A 17556-nucleotide genomic window follows, 5' to 3' on the forward strand; every position below is an offset into this window, starting at 1 on the left:
CGTTTAAAACCGAATGTAGTTTTGTAATACTGTATGCAATTCCTAAAAATGTGGGTTCTGCCAAGCTCCACATTTGTACCCCCCTTTTTTTTCAGGAAAATGTGTCACGGGATGAAAGCTGTCCTTAGGACCAGTAAACGGAACCGCGTGACCCCGCCTACCATTCTGTACCGTGTGATTTCTTTATATTCCAATTAGTGACTGCAAACGGATGTTGTTCTGGATTAACCAGCTTCATCCCATTTCGGTTCCCAAACAAGTTAAAAAAAATCGTATTGCAATCGAATTCATCCATTTTCGATTTATAGCCACTTAACACTATTTCTACCCTCCCTCCCAGATGGTCAACCATAGCCCAAAGACTCTCACCAAAGCCCCGACCGGCGCCAATAAAAGCATCTTTCTTGCAGAAGATTCTTTCTCATATGGCGGGCGTCGTTAAAAAATTAGAGAATATTCCCTCCCCCCCCCCCCGTATTCAGAAAACCTGCGTTGTAGAATGTTCTGTCTACTTTTAAAGAGAGCCGAAATTGAGCTATTGAAATGTTCTTTGTGGTTAGCTGGGAAGCGCGGTGAATAACATTGTAAATAGGAAGGTTAGACAATCATATTTTTTTTACTTCAACGCAGTCTGTGTGGAAAAAACACAAAAAATAAATAAAAATAAACAATATATTTTAATAATTATATATTATTTACGATAGAAATATATAACACACGGCGCTTCCATACGTTTACGAAACGTGAATTGAAAAAAATGTTTTTTTTCTCTCTGCTTTCTTTCTATACTTCAAAATTTGCCGCCTTAGGCTAGCTTCCCGTAAATACACTACAGTGTATGAGGGAAACACGTGGTTTGCCGTGTCGAGTGTTTGCCGTGGTTGGCAAACACTCGAGAACCACTTATTGTATAAATGGAACTATTGCTTACCTAGTTGCTTCAAATAAAAGGAGGTCCAAACACTCAGGGGACTTGCCTTGATGAGCAGTCTAAAACAGAGGATCTTAACCTTTATCTACACTCGCGGAACCCTTTTTAGTATATAATTTCTATGGCGGAGCTCTGTAGGCTCCTCTATTTTATTTATTTATCAAATATTACTGATTTATTTTCCTCGAGTGACTGCGGAGCCTTTCCGGACGTGCACACGGAGCTCCAAGGTCTCCGCGGAGCACCGGTTGAGAATCGCTGGTCTAAATTAAATAAATGCACGCACAATTGTACCAATGTCAAGACCTCATAAGCAAATTATCCCGTATCTGTTATTATCAGTCATAAACGAGGAGACAAATTTTCTTTAAAAACTTTTTGCAGGCTTCATTTTAGTCGACTGAAACGTGTCTGTCAGTTTTGCCTATAACTCATTCATTGGCATTGCTTGTTGCATCAGCTTCTCGACCATCTTTTTCTTGAATCCTGAATTTCTTCAGGAGCATCGGGTCAATCTAATTTATAGTCTTCTTCAATTGCTTTCCGGTGTCTCTCCTTTATCAGGATTCTGTTCTTTTCAGCAATGACCGGGTCTGCCACGATGCAACATTCGGCTGTTGATTCAAGAAGTTGCCGTGTCAAGTCACATATTCCTGGGTCAGTTTTTTCCCGTTGATCAGGGGATTGACATCATCACCATCATGTCCCCCTGAATTGATATAATCATCATCGTGTCCCCCTAGCAAGCATAATCGTGCCACCCCGAAACTTTCAAGTCAATTTCCGCCTATGAATAACAAAGAAGTTTGTGATCAACCCTTGTATCAGAAAAAGCTGCCAATAATTTGAAACTTTCACGAAATACTTTCCCTCCTATTTTCAATGTTTGTATGCATTTTCGGGACAGTTACAAATATTTTTACAAAGATATGAATGTGTTTCTTCTAAAAAATCTAATTTTCATCGTACGTTTTTTGCTTATAACAAGTAGAGTTTTCAACCAAATTTCGAAACTTATAGACAGTAAACTACACATTATACTTAAATTTGCAATCAGACTATTCATTAATTCATGAGATATGAGCTGGAAATTATGATGAATATTATGTAGGAAATAGTTTTTTTAAGTACGCACATATATATATATATATGAGTGAAAGGTATCAATTTTATTTTTTACAATTCGATTGCCACTTGTAGAGAGCAACTTTTGTCAAAATTAAAGGTGAATATCATGAAAAAAACAAAGATATAGGCAATAGAGTGAGCTGTATTCAAATTTCCTCCTGAAAGTAGTTGGATGATGAGGAATTTCCACAAATTATCTTTCCGGTTTTTCTCTGTCATTTGATTATTTCAATAATAAGCCCACAACGTTACGCGAATGAGTAAAGGCGCGTGTCTGATGCTATGTAAGAGAAGTGCTTTAGCATAATACACATGTATGATGTCAAAATGAAAAAAAAAAACCAAAAAAACTGAAAGAAAAGCTTCTTCATTAATAATCTTTTAAGACTGAAAAAGCAATTTTGGAAAAAAAGCAAGAAAAAATGAAACCTTCTCCGACGCATGAATGAAAGTCGTGTAAATGGAAAATAAATTGCATTATTTTCCTATCTCTTTGGCCAGGAGCGCAGAAAATCACTGTATAACTGAGAAAAATGCATAAATGAGAGGGTGTATAAGTGAGAGATTACTGTAATACCCTTGAAAATCAAGTAAAAGACATTCGTGAAAAATTTGTGAGTGTTTTGATTAATTATGCTGTTTTCAAGAAAAGCTTTGTTCTTTTTACATTTTCAACGTCTCCAGTATGGTTTATTTTCTCCATCATCCATATATTAAACAAAGTCAAAAATACGTACCGTAAAACAGGGCCGGAACTAGAGGGGATGGATGGAGGCAACTGTCCCGGGTGGCAAAATTTAGGGGGTGGTAATTTCAGGTAAGAACAAAGAACACCGTTATAAAATTATCGAATTTTGAAGTTGTAGGAACAGCAAAATAATGTTTCCCCCGAGCGGCGAAAATCCTAGTTACGGCCCTGCCGTAAAGTAAGAAATGGAAAATATATGTTTTATCTCTCGAATGTACTTTACTGAACCTTTAAGCCCCGTTCACATGTGCAAATATTGCGGTGGCAATGGGAGTTCTAGCACTCGCTTGACGACTTTTTTCCTTCGTAAGGAGAAAAATGGAGAGCAGTCTCATTGGTGAAAATTCTTGAAGTTAGTTTTAAACCCGCTTTTTCTATTTCTCATGTGAACGGGGCTTTAAAGACCTTATGGCAGCCGAATGGTTGCACCAATCAATAGTTCAACTGGTCTGCTGGCTTCAAATCTAAGCTGGGGTAAAGATGTCTTTGTCTAGTTCATAGTTTCCTAAACTTAATGTTCCATCGCCCCCTTCTTCAAAAAACTTTCCTTCTCATTGCCCCCCTCCCCAATTTAAGCCAGCCCATAGCCTCCTATAATAAACCCAAAGCTTCTACCGCCCTCAGACCTTTCCATCGCCCCAGGAGGTGATATTGTACGCTTTGGGAAACACTGGTCCCGTTTCTAGCATGTATTTTGGAAAGCGCCCGAGTGGCGTGGTGGTGAGATGCTCGTCTACCACCGTGAAGGTTGCTGTTACGGTCCCGAGGAGGGAATATATAGTAACCCGAGGAAGGATATAGATAAGATATTTTCCCTAATGAACTTGAGGCGACCACTGACAGGCAGCGCCTTCATTTCCAACCCATCTCATTAATGGCAGTAAAATTGAAATATAGCGATGTGGCCGGGGTTGGTAAAGTAGTGATATATTTTGAAACCAGTTCTAAAATGTAGCGCTAATACGCCTCTTTACTAAAAAATTGCAGTTTGTGAATAACATAAATCGAATTATTAAAGCACGTTACTTAACTTTGATGACTCTATTAGTTTTCATTTCTAAATGGTAAAATCGGAAATATGATAAAAAGGCAGTATGAGAGCAAATTACTAATTCATAGGTTTTCTTAAAAAGCTTGTCAATGGCCACATAATAACATCAACAATTTTATGGAGTGTTTTTTGAGACATCATGTGCTTTCAATGTATGTATGTCAGTTTTGTGGATTAAAGTATTGTTTCTTAAAATTATTAATAAAAATACCACAATCATATGTATTTCTTCCATCATTCTTTTCCATTTCCAAAACAAATATCCATGGTTACGTAAAAAGTGTGAAAAAGAAATAACTAATTACGTTTCCATAAGATACTCGAAGTGGGTGAAAGAAGCAATAAATCCATAGGCATAATTTACGAATTTCATGAAAGGATTTATTGATTATTTTTAAACAAATAGCTTTTTGGAAACAATTGTAACAGACCCGCAAAATTAATGCTTGTTGTTAGCATAGCAAATGTGAAAAGAGACACGCAGATGTCGACTGTAGCAACTGGAGAAAGAATACTGTGTTTACAAAACTAGGACATACTACCTGTTTTTTTTGGGCTATATTTGCGTACATAATAGAAAGGTCTGTAGGCTTCTAATTATACTTTTCTAATTTTCATTCATTCTTGATTCACGTGCTGATCTTTATTTATATAAGCTATGATATTATTACCATCGCGACAACAGTTATAGTTGTACTACTTGAAACCACCTGACAGTCATATGGTTAGACGATCAACCTTCGATTTGGCATGTGTAGGACTGAATCTCATGTGGGATATTGATGTATTTTTGACACTGTTTGGAATCGATTTTGAAGTGTTGGTTTGGGTCGATATGTCATCCAAACACATACAGTAACGGTGGTGCGACGAAATGAACAAAAGTACGTATTGCAATGATCAATCTATTGCAATGTCTATCTCATCGGCCTCATATCGATTATAATATTTCTGTTTTCATTTACTCAAAATAACCAGATTTATAAAAAAAAATATAAAAACTGGCAAAATAGTTCGTGGAACAAAAACACAGAATGAAGTAGATCAACTTCATACATTGTTGCCAATTTCGTTAGCATCAAATGTTGGAGAATGAAATTGCTTAGACTTTTACCAGGAAACTAAATATATGGAACAAACATTGCAATTTTAATAGCATTGTCTCTCGAAAATCACGATATACAGTAGATCCTGCTTATAATATTTCCCAGAAAACTGTCATAAAAACGTTGTAAACCGGAAAACGCTTTAAAAGGGAAATGCTAATGAGAATTACTTAGAGTTTGGATTATGAAAATAAGTTGTACTAAGCGGGAAAATGTCCTAATTGGGAACGTTATAAGCAAGATCGACATGTATTTTGGAAAGCGCCCGAGTGGCGTGGTGGTAAGATGTTTGTCTACCACCGTGAAGGTTGCTGTCACGGTCCCGAAGAGGGAGTATATAGTAACCCGAGGAAGGATATACACTCATGTCCATAAATTAAGGATAATTCAGAATCACACGGAAATCGAAATCTAAAGTAAAAATTGCACCTGTAGAATTATCACACACATCTGCAAGAATTATATGCAAATTTCAGGTGCCATAAGAGAATAGTTATGACGCAGAGGACGCATGTGGATGATTTTTTACGTAATAGAATTATCGGCCGCCTGGAATGTGGACGTACTCAGATGGAAGTATCCGAGGAACTTGGAATTGCCCAAAGTGTCATCTCTAGGCTTTGGCAACGATTCCAAGATAACGGAAATGTCAGTAGACGTTACAGTACAGGTCGCCCCCGAGTTACAACGCCGAATGAAGACCGGTATTTGACAGTAACTGCCAAAAGAAGCAGACGGAGCACAGCATCCGACCTGTCTCGTCAGCTATCTGCAGCCACGGGTACCACAGTTTCAAGGCAAACCGTGTACAGACGTTTGGGAGATATTGGTCTATATGCTCGCAGGCATGTCAGATGTGTTCCGCTCACGGCAACTCACTGTCGGCAGCGATTAGTCTGGAGTAGAGAACATGCAATGTGGACATCGTCGCAGTGGGCTTGTGTGATGTTTTCCCACGAGTCCAGGTTTTGCTTGAATCCGATAGAGCATGTGTGGGACATGCTTGGCCGACGAGTTGCAGCCCGTCAACCACCTCCTACATGTGTACCGGAACTTCGGAGAGCATTGCTTGCTGAGTGGAGATCAGATCAAGATCAGATCGATAATTTGATACTCAGCATGCCTAGGCGTTGTACGGACTGTATTTCATCGCATGGGAGACATACAATGTATTAACCATCATACCAACTATGTAATAGTAAATTTTTGTAAAGGAGATATTTTTTACAATTGCTCCAGGGAGCAAAAATCGTAGTTTTTATGAATGGTATCATACATAGACCATCGTTTTTGCTCTTTATCTTTTGTTTAATAAATGGGCTTTATGAATAAGTAACGTTTGTTTTGTTTCTGGACCTTTATTTGCCGGAGCTGGCATTATCCTTAATTTATGGACATGAGTGTAGATAAGATATTTTCCCTAATGAACTTGAGGCAACCACCGATAGGCAGCGCCTTCATTTCCAACCCATCTCATTAATGGCAGTAAATTGCAATATAGCGATATGGCCAGAGTTGGTGTTTGGTGAAGTAGTAGACCCATAAGTTCTCCCTCCTCGCTACGGCCTTGAATCGATCTGGGTCATGTGATCAGAATGCGCCCATCTTGTACAACACCAACTGCATAAATTTGGCGGTGATAAAGCTACCCGCTTTATAACGATATTTTTTCTTGGTCCTCAATTCGTTAGTTGCGGTGAGAAAAAAAAGAAAAACAAATTATTCTTCTCTCAGCGCGGAACAAGTCCGAGTGACGGAATCAAAGACCAATTTATTCAATGCAATTTTTTGAATTTATTTAAAAAAAGTAATAAAATAAGTTTATAAAAATTATGTGATTAGAGAGAAAAAAAAAACAAAACAGGAAGACAAATTAGAGATTCACAATATTTCTTTATATATAACACTTATTTCGTCAACGTTTCGTGGGTCAGTGGTAGCATGTACGATCCTCGCTATGGAGGTCAGCGTACGAATTCCGACAGGTCACTGAAAATCTTATTTTCCAAATAAATAGAATTGGTCGGTACCAACCGCCATTTTGAAAATATATCGGTAAGACGCCATTTTGAATCTGACAAATAAATAATATGAGAAAAAAAAATATCGCCATTTTTTTTGAATCTGACGAATAAAGAAAATAAGGAAAAAATACCGCCATTTTTTGAAAATATATCGGACATTTCCCAGGCGACAGGAAGTCTGGCTCGAAAGGTGCGAAAAAGCGCGGAAATCGAAAATGAAATTTCCTGTGGCGCCATCTAGTGGCGGGAATGGGCGCACGTGTGACGTCACTACTGGCGGTGAAGGCGTTATACAAATACAACGCCACAACAGGCAAAATGCCCCAACGAGGTGGCTGAGAAAAAGATGCCCATAAAAATATGGATGTCATATATTTCAAAAATATAGCAACCCAATTAAAAATGCAATTAACAAAAAATTGTAAACAATATATACACATGATAAAATATTATACAATGCCCTTATTCTAAGTATTATTCTAAGTATGGATAGCTTCTCGATTTACCCCAACATGTTTATTGTATTTCCTTTTAAACGTGTCAATTGTGTTACAGTTTACTACCTCCGGGGGTAAGCTATTCCATATATTAACAACCCTATTAGAGAAAAATTCTCTGCGACACCATAACCTTGCATTGTCCCTCACCAATCGATTCGTTGTCAGCAGTACTTGTATACAACTAATTCACATGCATTGGTACAATAATTAATTTCAAATCGCTGCATTCATATTTGTATTTTTGATCATATTAAAAATATTGTAATCTGTAGTTCTATTACTACACAGCGATACAAAAAAAATTTTTTTTTTAGTGCCTGGAATTTTTAAACTAATTTGACTATATTTGGTGTTCTGATTTCAAATATGAAAACAGTTTTTCTCTATCAGATCTAGTTTTTGAGATTCAGCATAGCTCAATTATGCAATATTTTAACATTGAGTAGTAGTTAAGTTCTTTTAGGTGGATTCGTTTTTCTCTGCTTTTTTCTTCCTACTCCATGTTTCCAAGTTCAATATATGTTGTCCAGCTTTCGCACGCATGGTCAGGGAACAATCCGGATCTAAATAAAGTTATAAATGTTTCTTAATCTGTTCCATACCATGAGTTTTATTCCGCAAATCACACGAACAACTACATAAATGATAAAGTTCTTTGTTTGAGTGCTGAATAAAAGAAAAAATGACATCCAGTCGAAAAAGTAATGATCATCCTGATGTATTTTGCTACAGACGTGGTGAGTAAACCGTAAAAGAGAACGGTAAAGCTATTTTTCGGATTTTGCTAAAAGAGCTTACATTAGGTATTTTGGTGTTAGGCTTGGTGACCAAGATAAAGTTTGGACTCCACGTACACAGTGTGTAAAACTTGTACATAACATCCATAACAGTGGACTAATGGGAAGAGAAGGGGTCTAAATATGGTCAATATACCCATTGTTTACTCAACCAAAATAAGAGAGGAATACGATACTATCACTTTGATCATAGATAGTTTCACAAACATCAATGAGTAATTTGTGTAGACTTGAAAATGCTTAACTTTCTTCTTGGTCAGCAAGGGGGCTACACGTGTGCCTATGAGATAGCAGAACCTAACAATGCCACCGGATAGGAAAAGAGTATCCTACGAAAGAGAACATGGTTGTTGGGAAAAGAAATGTTCGTGAACCCTTAGCGAGACTAAGACGCCTTCATATACTGTTGTATTTGAAGGTGTACATAGGGTTCTAAGCGAGACTAGTGTCTCGCTGCACTGTGCAGACATTGTCAGAACGCGCATGCGTGAGTTTGTCTCTGCATGTAACGCTTAGCAACTTATCGCCAAACACTTGTTATTTTCGACTACTTTATTAGTAAATACACCTATAGGCCGAACCTACAACCTTCTCTATACGCGTCTCACTCACCAATTGTTGATGCGGAGCCTTTGTAGAATTATGTGAATCCATTATATTAAACGTCACCAGGAAATATGTTGGCGCTAACCAACAGTCGCCAGAAAAAGCACGTGCCAATCACGTGCATGCACATTCTGACAATGCTTAACCTGCACAAAAATGCAGTGAGGCGCTTCCTTAGTGAGACGAGACAGATTCATCTCGGTTCCGTTGTGTATAAAGCTAGGGTTAATGGAACAGTTCATGAAAGCTCTTAATCACAGAATAGCCCTTGCTTTGCATACATAAGATAGGAATACGATACTATCACTTTGATCATAGATAGTTTCACAAACATCAATGAGTAATTTGTGTAGACTTGAAAATGCTTAACTTTCTTCTTGGTCAGCAAAGGGGCTACACGTGTGCCTATGGGATAACAGAACCTAACAATGCCATACATAAGATAAAAAACGCATGGAATAAGTACAGAAAAACTTAAAGCTGGAATTTTTTATGGTTCTCAAATCGGACAGCTCATAAATGATCCTTATTTCGTAGATTCCATGAATGAGACAGTGTGGATCTCATCTGTCCTTGTTGTCAAGAAATTTCTTGGCAACCATCAGGCTGAAAACTATGTTGAACTAGCTAGCAGCATCCCCTCAGCAATTTAGAGACTTTGGTTGTAATTGTTCCCCGTAGATCTAGGTGTACTAGTGAGGAACAAGGTGAACGATTTCACCAGCACATAAAAGCAATAGAAGACCGATACGAAGACAGATGGGATGCTCATATGATGGTAGATTACTGTTGGAATCTGTAAAGAGACAAAGAGACCGTGTATACAAAGTTCACAGAATTCCAAACAAAAGAAGCTTTTGGAGTGGAAAAAAATAACTTTTCCTGTTGTTTTTATCTTAATTTTCCCATTCTGATTTTTAATTAAGCTATTAAGATTTACAGGAGTGTTGCTGTGTCTTTTTCAATCAATTCAAATGATAAAAATTAATTAAGCAATTTAACGCCTATATCCTAAGCCTAATTTGATGCGTTAACGTGAATAATGCTATTTTCATATCTCACAAACAAGAGCTGATGGGCGAAAACTAATGTCATATTCGTTTCCAGCACATGAAATACACGTGAAGTCAGTTAAAAAACCCCAGCACCAAAATCAGTGTAGCGCAGTGCTATTTGTGTGGTTGTTAGAGTAGATAAAGTTCGTTATTTTTTGGAGCGATGTAGCAAAAAATTTTTTTTTGAAATAATGTTTTATTACTTGATAAATATTTCTATATCTATTCGATGTTCTATTTTCATTTTTTACTAACCATTCGTCATTTCTGATGATAAATTTATAAATTCTGTACATGTAAGTTCCGTCCCAGTGTCAATATGTGGCACTATATTTTTTTATTATCTATTGGAACATTTATTAATTCGCTTAATTTATTATAAAGATTGTCTAAATTGCGTATGTTCTCATAATACGCTCCTCCCCAGGCACATACTCCATAATTTATACTTGAGTAAACCATGCAGAGAAGATATCTTTTAAAGAAGTTATTATCAACTATGTGTAAATTACCTATGTGTTTAAGTTTATAAAAAACTCCCGAATATATTGAGTTTTTTTAAAATCATTTTTCACTATTCATGTTTCATTTTAGGTTATCTTGTATAACTATTCATAAGTATTCATAATTAAACACCCTTTTAAATAATTATTTTGTATACGTCCTCATTTTTTCAGTAATGGATCCAGTTGAAGACCTAGCACTCAATTGGCTTTATCCAAAGTCTGTACGAGTCAGCCGACTTTTGTTGTTACCTCAGTACAAAATAGGAACAGCTTCCCTTAGCCGATGTGATACTGAATTTACTAGTGGTAGGAGTGTTTTACTACTTTTATTTATTAAAATGTTTCACATCCTCGTGTTTTACACTAAACCAAGTTTCAGTAATCGTTTTTTTTATGGTTATATGACAACCATATTTTTATGGGCATCTTTTTATCAGCCACCTCGTTGGGCATTTTGCCTGTTGTGGCGTTGTATTTGTATTTGTATTTGTATTTGTGATTCCCATGAAAGAAAATGTATGTTTCATCGTATCTTTTGAAAAAACAGGGTGATTCCATAATTCCCCTTGCCGCATTTTACTGGCGAACCGTTGATCCTAGAGGCATACTTTAAATCAAAAGTGTCCAAACAACGTGCAGAACTCAGATACGTCATTTTGCAACAAGTTGTATACAGTCGTTAAATCGTGGTCGAATTGATCAGAAGCATGAACTGCTGCTGTAGTTAGTGGTCGAGAGGTCATAGTAACGTACTCGATTTGCGAGGTTCAAGGTTCGAATCCTACTGGCGCCACACTAGTGGTCGGGCGAAGTTGGTTTTTTGTGGTTCCCAACTTCGAGACGCAAATGCGAGCCAATACCCCCTTTAAAAAGTCTCGCCACAGAGAGCAACAGGCCTACAAACGGTACAAATATTCAACAATTTCACTTCACTCACTTCATTTTTGAAATATAGATGGCAGTACTGAGAAAAGTCGGACACAACACTAGATACGCACTCAGACTGTTAGATACACACACTTACACTTCCGGCACAACTTACTAGGTCGTAAATTGCCCATGGCGATAGACCGGAGTTGTGCTCAGTTTGAAAGAAAAGAGCATAAAGAGACACTCGAAACGGCTAATTTTAAAACCTACTTACTTTGGAGTTGTTATTACAACTTATTTCTGAGAAAAATAGGAAAAATATAATAAACGTAAAAATATTTTTTAAGATGCATAAAAAATTTACTTATAGAAGTTTGTTTGGTAGGCGTCGCACATTTTTATGAAATTCCGTCGAAATTATCATTTTGAACCGCCATCGTTTACTTGCCAAGGCAGAGCTTGTTCAGCTCTTTACTACTTCACCAAACACCAACTCTGGCCATATCGCTATATTCCAATTTACTGCCATTAATGAGTTGAGTTGGAACTGACGGTAGACGACCATTTTACCATCACGCCACTCGAGAGCTTTAAGTTGCTTTCTTTATTATAAGTAACTCTTTACGGAAATCTAATGACGACGACAGTTTTATGGCAGGCATCTTCAATCTGTTGCTTGTGAGCAACACGGTGCTCCCTGAAGCACCCAGATTGCTCGATGGTGATTCCGTGCTCACGTGCACTTGATCACCGTTCCAATTAAACACTTTGTACAAATTGCATTCAAGGATTAAGGGTGTTGGTGCACGATCTTGGCTTCCCATGGGAAAAATCTCCTTTGTTTAAGGAACATTTAAAAATTTTCTATATTCGCTTTAGGCACTCAAATTTTTTTTTTCAAATACTATGGATATTTTTATACAATTTAACACGAGCATTTAGGATTTTAGTTGTGTTGGTTATTTTTTTCTCGAATTTTGACTTCAACAACACATGCACCTTTTTCAAAAATTAAAAAAAAATTTACCCATATTTTGTGCCATAAAAATATTTAAATAATTTTAATAAAAAGTCCTCGTGTTAAAAACTGTGTATCTCAACACTATGGAGTGTTACACTATGGTGTAACACTCCATAGTGTTGAGATACGCACAATGTTTGAAAACGTTTGAATGAGTGGTGTTCGAAAAAATGTTCCGTATCTAACACAAAACTTAGTTTTGACAAAAGAGTATTTTAGTGGGAACTACACACCATATATATATGCCTAAGGCCGGTATTACACTGTAAAAGTTTGATAAAATTCCTTTTATACAACTTGCAGAATCTTACCAATAAGGTTATTGGTTACATTCTAGAAAATGCAACCGGTGACCTTGTTGGCTGCATTTTCCAAGTTTTATAAAAGGACTTTTACAAAACTTTTATAGTTTAATACCGGCCTAATAGCGGTTTATATTAAAATATTTTAAAAATATTTCTGGTACAGGTAGTTCAAAAACTTGAACACAGTTAGATGCAGAAAATTTCATAGTATTTGAAAAATTTAGGGTGCGGCAGTTTTAGGTGGGAACAAAGAACACCATTACAAAATTATCGAATTTTAAAGTTGTGGGGGCGGCAAAATAATGTTTGCCCCGGGTGGCAAAAATCCTAGTTATGGCCCTGGCTTTATTACCTCCTTCACTCAAAAAGGAACAGTCCTACTCTCCCTTTTTATTCGTATAATATAACTTATAACTTATTTATGTTAATCAACCAGGAGCGGCTCAAGACAAAATCTCTACCCGAGCAGAACCAAATTTTGGCACCACTCCCCACAAAATTATTTGGGTGCCAAATCCTAGGTAGGAGGGTGAAAAAAAAACTTTTCTTTTCAACCTTTCTATTTCGAATTTAGCGCACCTCCTAGAGTGGACAGAAATAATTTTTCCAAAAGTTTTTGGTGGATAAAAATTTTTGTTTCGACATTTTAACTCGGATTTGGCACCCTTCCAGAGCGGTGTGGCAGCATGGGTCACACGTCCCAAGAGCCGCCCATCTGGGCAACTAACTCCATGACATGTGCTAATCATAAAATCTGTTGTGGCATCTGATAACTATATGAGAGTACAATATTTTATTTTCCAAGGGTATTTATTATGAGTAGGCCGACCATATTTTCTCGAGAAAATGCTGGATATTGGCTTCGAAATACGGGAAAATGCGGAATATTGCCAATTATCGCCAAAAATGATGCCAAAAGTAAGCAAAGTTGCCAACTCACGCTAAAAATTATTTAAAAATTGCCAATCGCGCTGGTAAATGAAACGCTACTGCAAATTGCCGGTGATTAAAAAAAACAAAAAACATGACAAATTTGTGAGATAAATATTCTTTTTTGTAATCGTAATTATCGCAATGTAATTTCTGAGTCGGGAAGATAATTTTAATCGTTGATTTGAAGAATAAAAAGTCAAGTTGGCTTCGTTTAAAATATGTGAAAAATCAGGACTGTGTCGGGAAATACGGGACGTATAGTCACTTTACTTATAAGTGAGTTATTAGACTTAATTTTAAAAACAGGAGTCGTTTGTTTGACAACATGTAAATAATATGCAGGGTGAATTCGACCTATTCTGCCAAGTGAAAAAGGGTTGATAGACCAGCCCAAGTGGATCATGAAACACCCTACCAATCGTGTCCTATCTCAAACCGTTTTTGAGTTGCGGTGGATAATCCATTATGGAAAAAATTCTTGAAGTCTGAAAAAACCCGAATTTGTGAAATTTCTGAGAGAACTAGGAGAACAGACTAAACACATGTATTTGGAAAATACAGAAAAAATTCTATATTTACCTATATTCTATATAAAGTAACACCAATTTCATTGAAATATCTGGATTTGATGCCGAACTACAAGCGCTGAAAGATTGGCGAAGTTCAAAATCAAATTGTCGCCAAAATTTTTAATCGTCGATTGCGCAAACACCCTCATAGCTGCAATCGGTAAAATTTACAGAGAACTTTCCATTGTACCAGCTTTCGGAAGAGCCTACAATAAATCATATCGGTGTTCTGGTTCAGGAGAAATGCAGTCTTTGTCCGCAACACATCACTGAAATCAGCGTTTGTCAAAGTACATAGATATTCGATAAAAATTCGGAATTGGCGGTTAGATTTTGGTGAAAATTTAATTTTGCAGAAAAAATCCTATAAGGTGACATTACAGCTGTTTATAGGAGACCTGTATTTAATGGCGAGTTTCAAGCGCTGAGAGATTGGTGAAGTGAAAAATCGAATTGTCGCTATAACCTACTAAGATTATTTCGACAAATGCAAATTTCAGTGATATATTTCAAACAAAAGACTAAATTTCTCCTAAACTAGATCATCGATATGGTTTATTGTAGGCTCTTTCGAAAACTGGTGCAATGGACAGGTTTTTGGCAAATTTGACCGATTTTACCTGGAATAGTGTTTGCAAAATTGTCGATGAAAAACTTTGTCAACAATTCGATTTTGAACTTTTGCCAATCTTTCAGCGCTTGTAGCTCGCCACTAGATCACCACTAGATATTTCGATGAAATTGGTGTCATTTTGATAAGACATTTTCTATTCTTTCTAGATATGTACTTAGTTTGCTTGTAAATATTTTAGAAATAAATGGGGGTTTTTCAGAATAGACAAATTTTTTTCCATAATCGATTATCCACCATAACTCGAAAACGGTTTGAAATAAGACAGGGTTTTTGGGGTGTTTCATGATCCACTTGGTCTCGTCTATCACCCCCTTTCATTTGGCAGAATAGGTCGGATTCACCCTGTATATGCTTAAACCATGTAAAACATAAAAGCATAAATGTTATACTGCATTTTCTTTGATATTTATTTAATTATTTTTAATTTTAGGAAATTTTAGTTGTATTCGAGCTTCGTTTGAATTAGAAAGAAGAATAGGATATTTTCTTATCAACGTCTATGTTCCAACGGTGTTGATTGTCTTGATGTCAATGCTGACGTTTTGGATACCTCCACACGCGGTGCCCGCTCGGGTCACCTTGGGCGTTACATCTCTACTCACAATTATTACCAAACAGTACCAGTCAATGATGCCTAGTGTTTCATACGTAATAGCTCTCAACATATGGCTGTCTCTGTGTATAGCTTTTGTGTTCTGCAGTTTGATAGAATACGCCGTCGTTATAAGTTTAGTAACAAGATCCAACAACACTGTTCGTCAAAATTCTTCCAATCAATACGTAAGTAATTTAAGATTTTCCAAATCGTGTCTATTAATTTGATTGTAACTCTAATAAAATAGTTGGGGTGAAACTAAACAAGTTCAGAGTATTCAGAATGAGTTTATGTTAATCTTGTGAGAATGTGTCGCATTGATTAATTACGATGTTTTCAAATATAATAGGTGAAAAAATATTATGGCCAGGTAAAAAATAAAGATTAAAAGAAAACGCGTGAAAACTCATTTTCTTTCTTTCAAAAATGATAAATCTAATCGTTGCTCAAACTGTTCGCAATGTGCTCTGAAGACATTTTTCGTTCACATTTCGGTTTATCGCAATATTCTTCTGTTGATCTGATTCCGATTCCTTACAGCAGCAATCCCTAAATATCTCGGGTTCTTAAAATCCTCTCATTTCCGCAATAACGTGCCCAGATACCATTGCAAGTTTCCTTCTCCTGGTAACATGTTTTCCTTCCCTCTGTCCTGTCAATCAACTGCCAGTTGGCGGAGTCAGTTTTGTTCGAAGTCTGATAATAGAAGGGAAGAGAAAGGATGTATGTTTTTCCTTTTCCTTTGAGGTTTATAGTCTACGTACAATATAAATAAAATAAAAAAACAATAGTTTCCTTTTTCTTTTCTCGTTTTATTATTATTATTATTATTTTGTGTTGGGAGGAAAAGCATTTATCAGCTCACGCAATCGGAAAAAAATATTTTTCTGGAAAATAGGTGGCAATTTTTCTAGAAGGTTTAGCAATTTCCATTGTGACAGTTATAATGCGGATCAGGAAAATTTCAAAAACTGCTTATAAGGTTAAAGAGGATGATCCAACTGTTCCTCTCTACTCAGTATGGGGAAAAGGATGGATGTACTTAGTGGGTGTTTGATTGAAAAAACGAAATTTGGAAAGATAAAGTCTCAAGAATTTTATATGGCATAGTTTAGTTTTTAAATCAAGAATTTTAGTGCACAAGAAATGAAAGCAATAACTTTCAAGTTATAAATTTTAAATAAAATGGCATATGCATAGTTTTTCCACCCTGTCGATTAAGAGTGCGAGTACACAAGTTATGCGGCCAAAGATTTAATAGTAGTCCCAAACGAATATCCACATATTTTCGAAACTAAAGCATGCCTCATACCACGACTTCTTACATATTATACACTAAAACCAGTCTTCGGATAGGATTGTTCACAGACAGGCGAAGAGAGACGTTGATAAGAAAAAATATCTTATTCTTCTTTCTAGTTCAAACGAAGCTCGAATACAACTAAAATTTTTTAAAATTAATGCAGTATAACATTTATACTTTTATGTTTTACATGGTTTAAGCATATATACAGGGTGAATCCGACCTATTCTGCCAAACAAAAGAGGGTGATAGACGAGACCAAGTGGATCATGAAACACCCCAAAAACCCTGCCCTATCTCAAACCGTTTTAGAGTTATGGTAGATAATCGATTAGGGAAAAATTGTCTATTCTGAAAAATACCCCAATTTTTAAAGTTTCTGAAAGATTTACACGCAACTAAGCAAGAAGAAAGAACAGAAAAATCAGATAAAGTGACACCAATTTCATTGAAATATCTGGATCTAATGGCTAGCTACAAGCGCTGAAAGATTGGCAAAGTTCAAAATCTAATTGTTGCCAAAATTTTTTTATCACCAATTACGAAAATACACGTGTAGCTATTATTGGTGAAATTTACCAAAAACTTGTCCATCGCACCGGCTTTTGAAATATCCTACAATAGACTATATTGGTAATCTAATTCAGGAGAAATTTAGTTTTTTTTCATGAAATCTGCATTCTCTGCAATCTGCTGCTTGCTCTGAAATCTGCATTCGTCAAAGCAATTTCAATAACTTTTTTCTGTGACTATTTGATTTTTCACTTCACACCAATTTCTCAGTGTTAGAAACTCGCCATCAAATTCAGAGATATCCTGTAGATACAGGTAATGTTCCCTATAGGATGTTTCATGTAAAATCAAATTGCCACCA

The 17556-nt window shown here is 36.3% G+C and overlaps 1 protein-coding gene across 1 annotated transcript in view; it reads left to right on the forward strand.

Moving 5' to 3' along the window:
• The window catches only part of LOC149065646 (glycine receptor subunit alpha-2-like), a 56135-nt gene that overhangs the window by 33872 nt on the left and 4707 nt on the right, over positions 1 to 17556 (forward strand). The window contains exons 6-7 of the mRNA XM_089253840.1: positions 10624 to 10758; positions 15215 to 15564. Coding sequence (XP_089109966.1) covers positions 10624 to 10758; positions 15215 to 15564 — 485 coding nt within the window. The remainder of the gene's footprint in view (positions 1 to 10623; positions 10759 to 15214; positions 15565 to 17556) is intronic.

The sequence above is a fragment of the Pholcus phalangioides genome, unplaced genomic scaffold (genome assembly GCF_987345545.1).
Source record: "Pholcus phalangioides strain wild (caught in Gottingen) unplaced genomic scaffold, Ppha-v1.0 ptg000039l_1, whole genome shotgun sequence".
NCBI lineage: Eukaryota > Metazoa > Arthropoda > Arachnida > Araneae > Pholcidae > Pholcus > Pholcus phalangioides.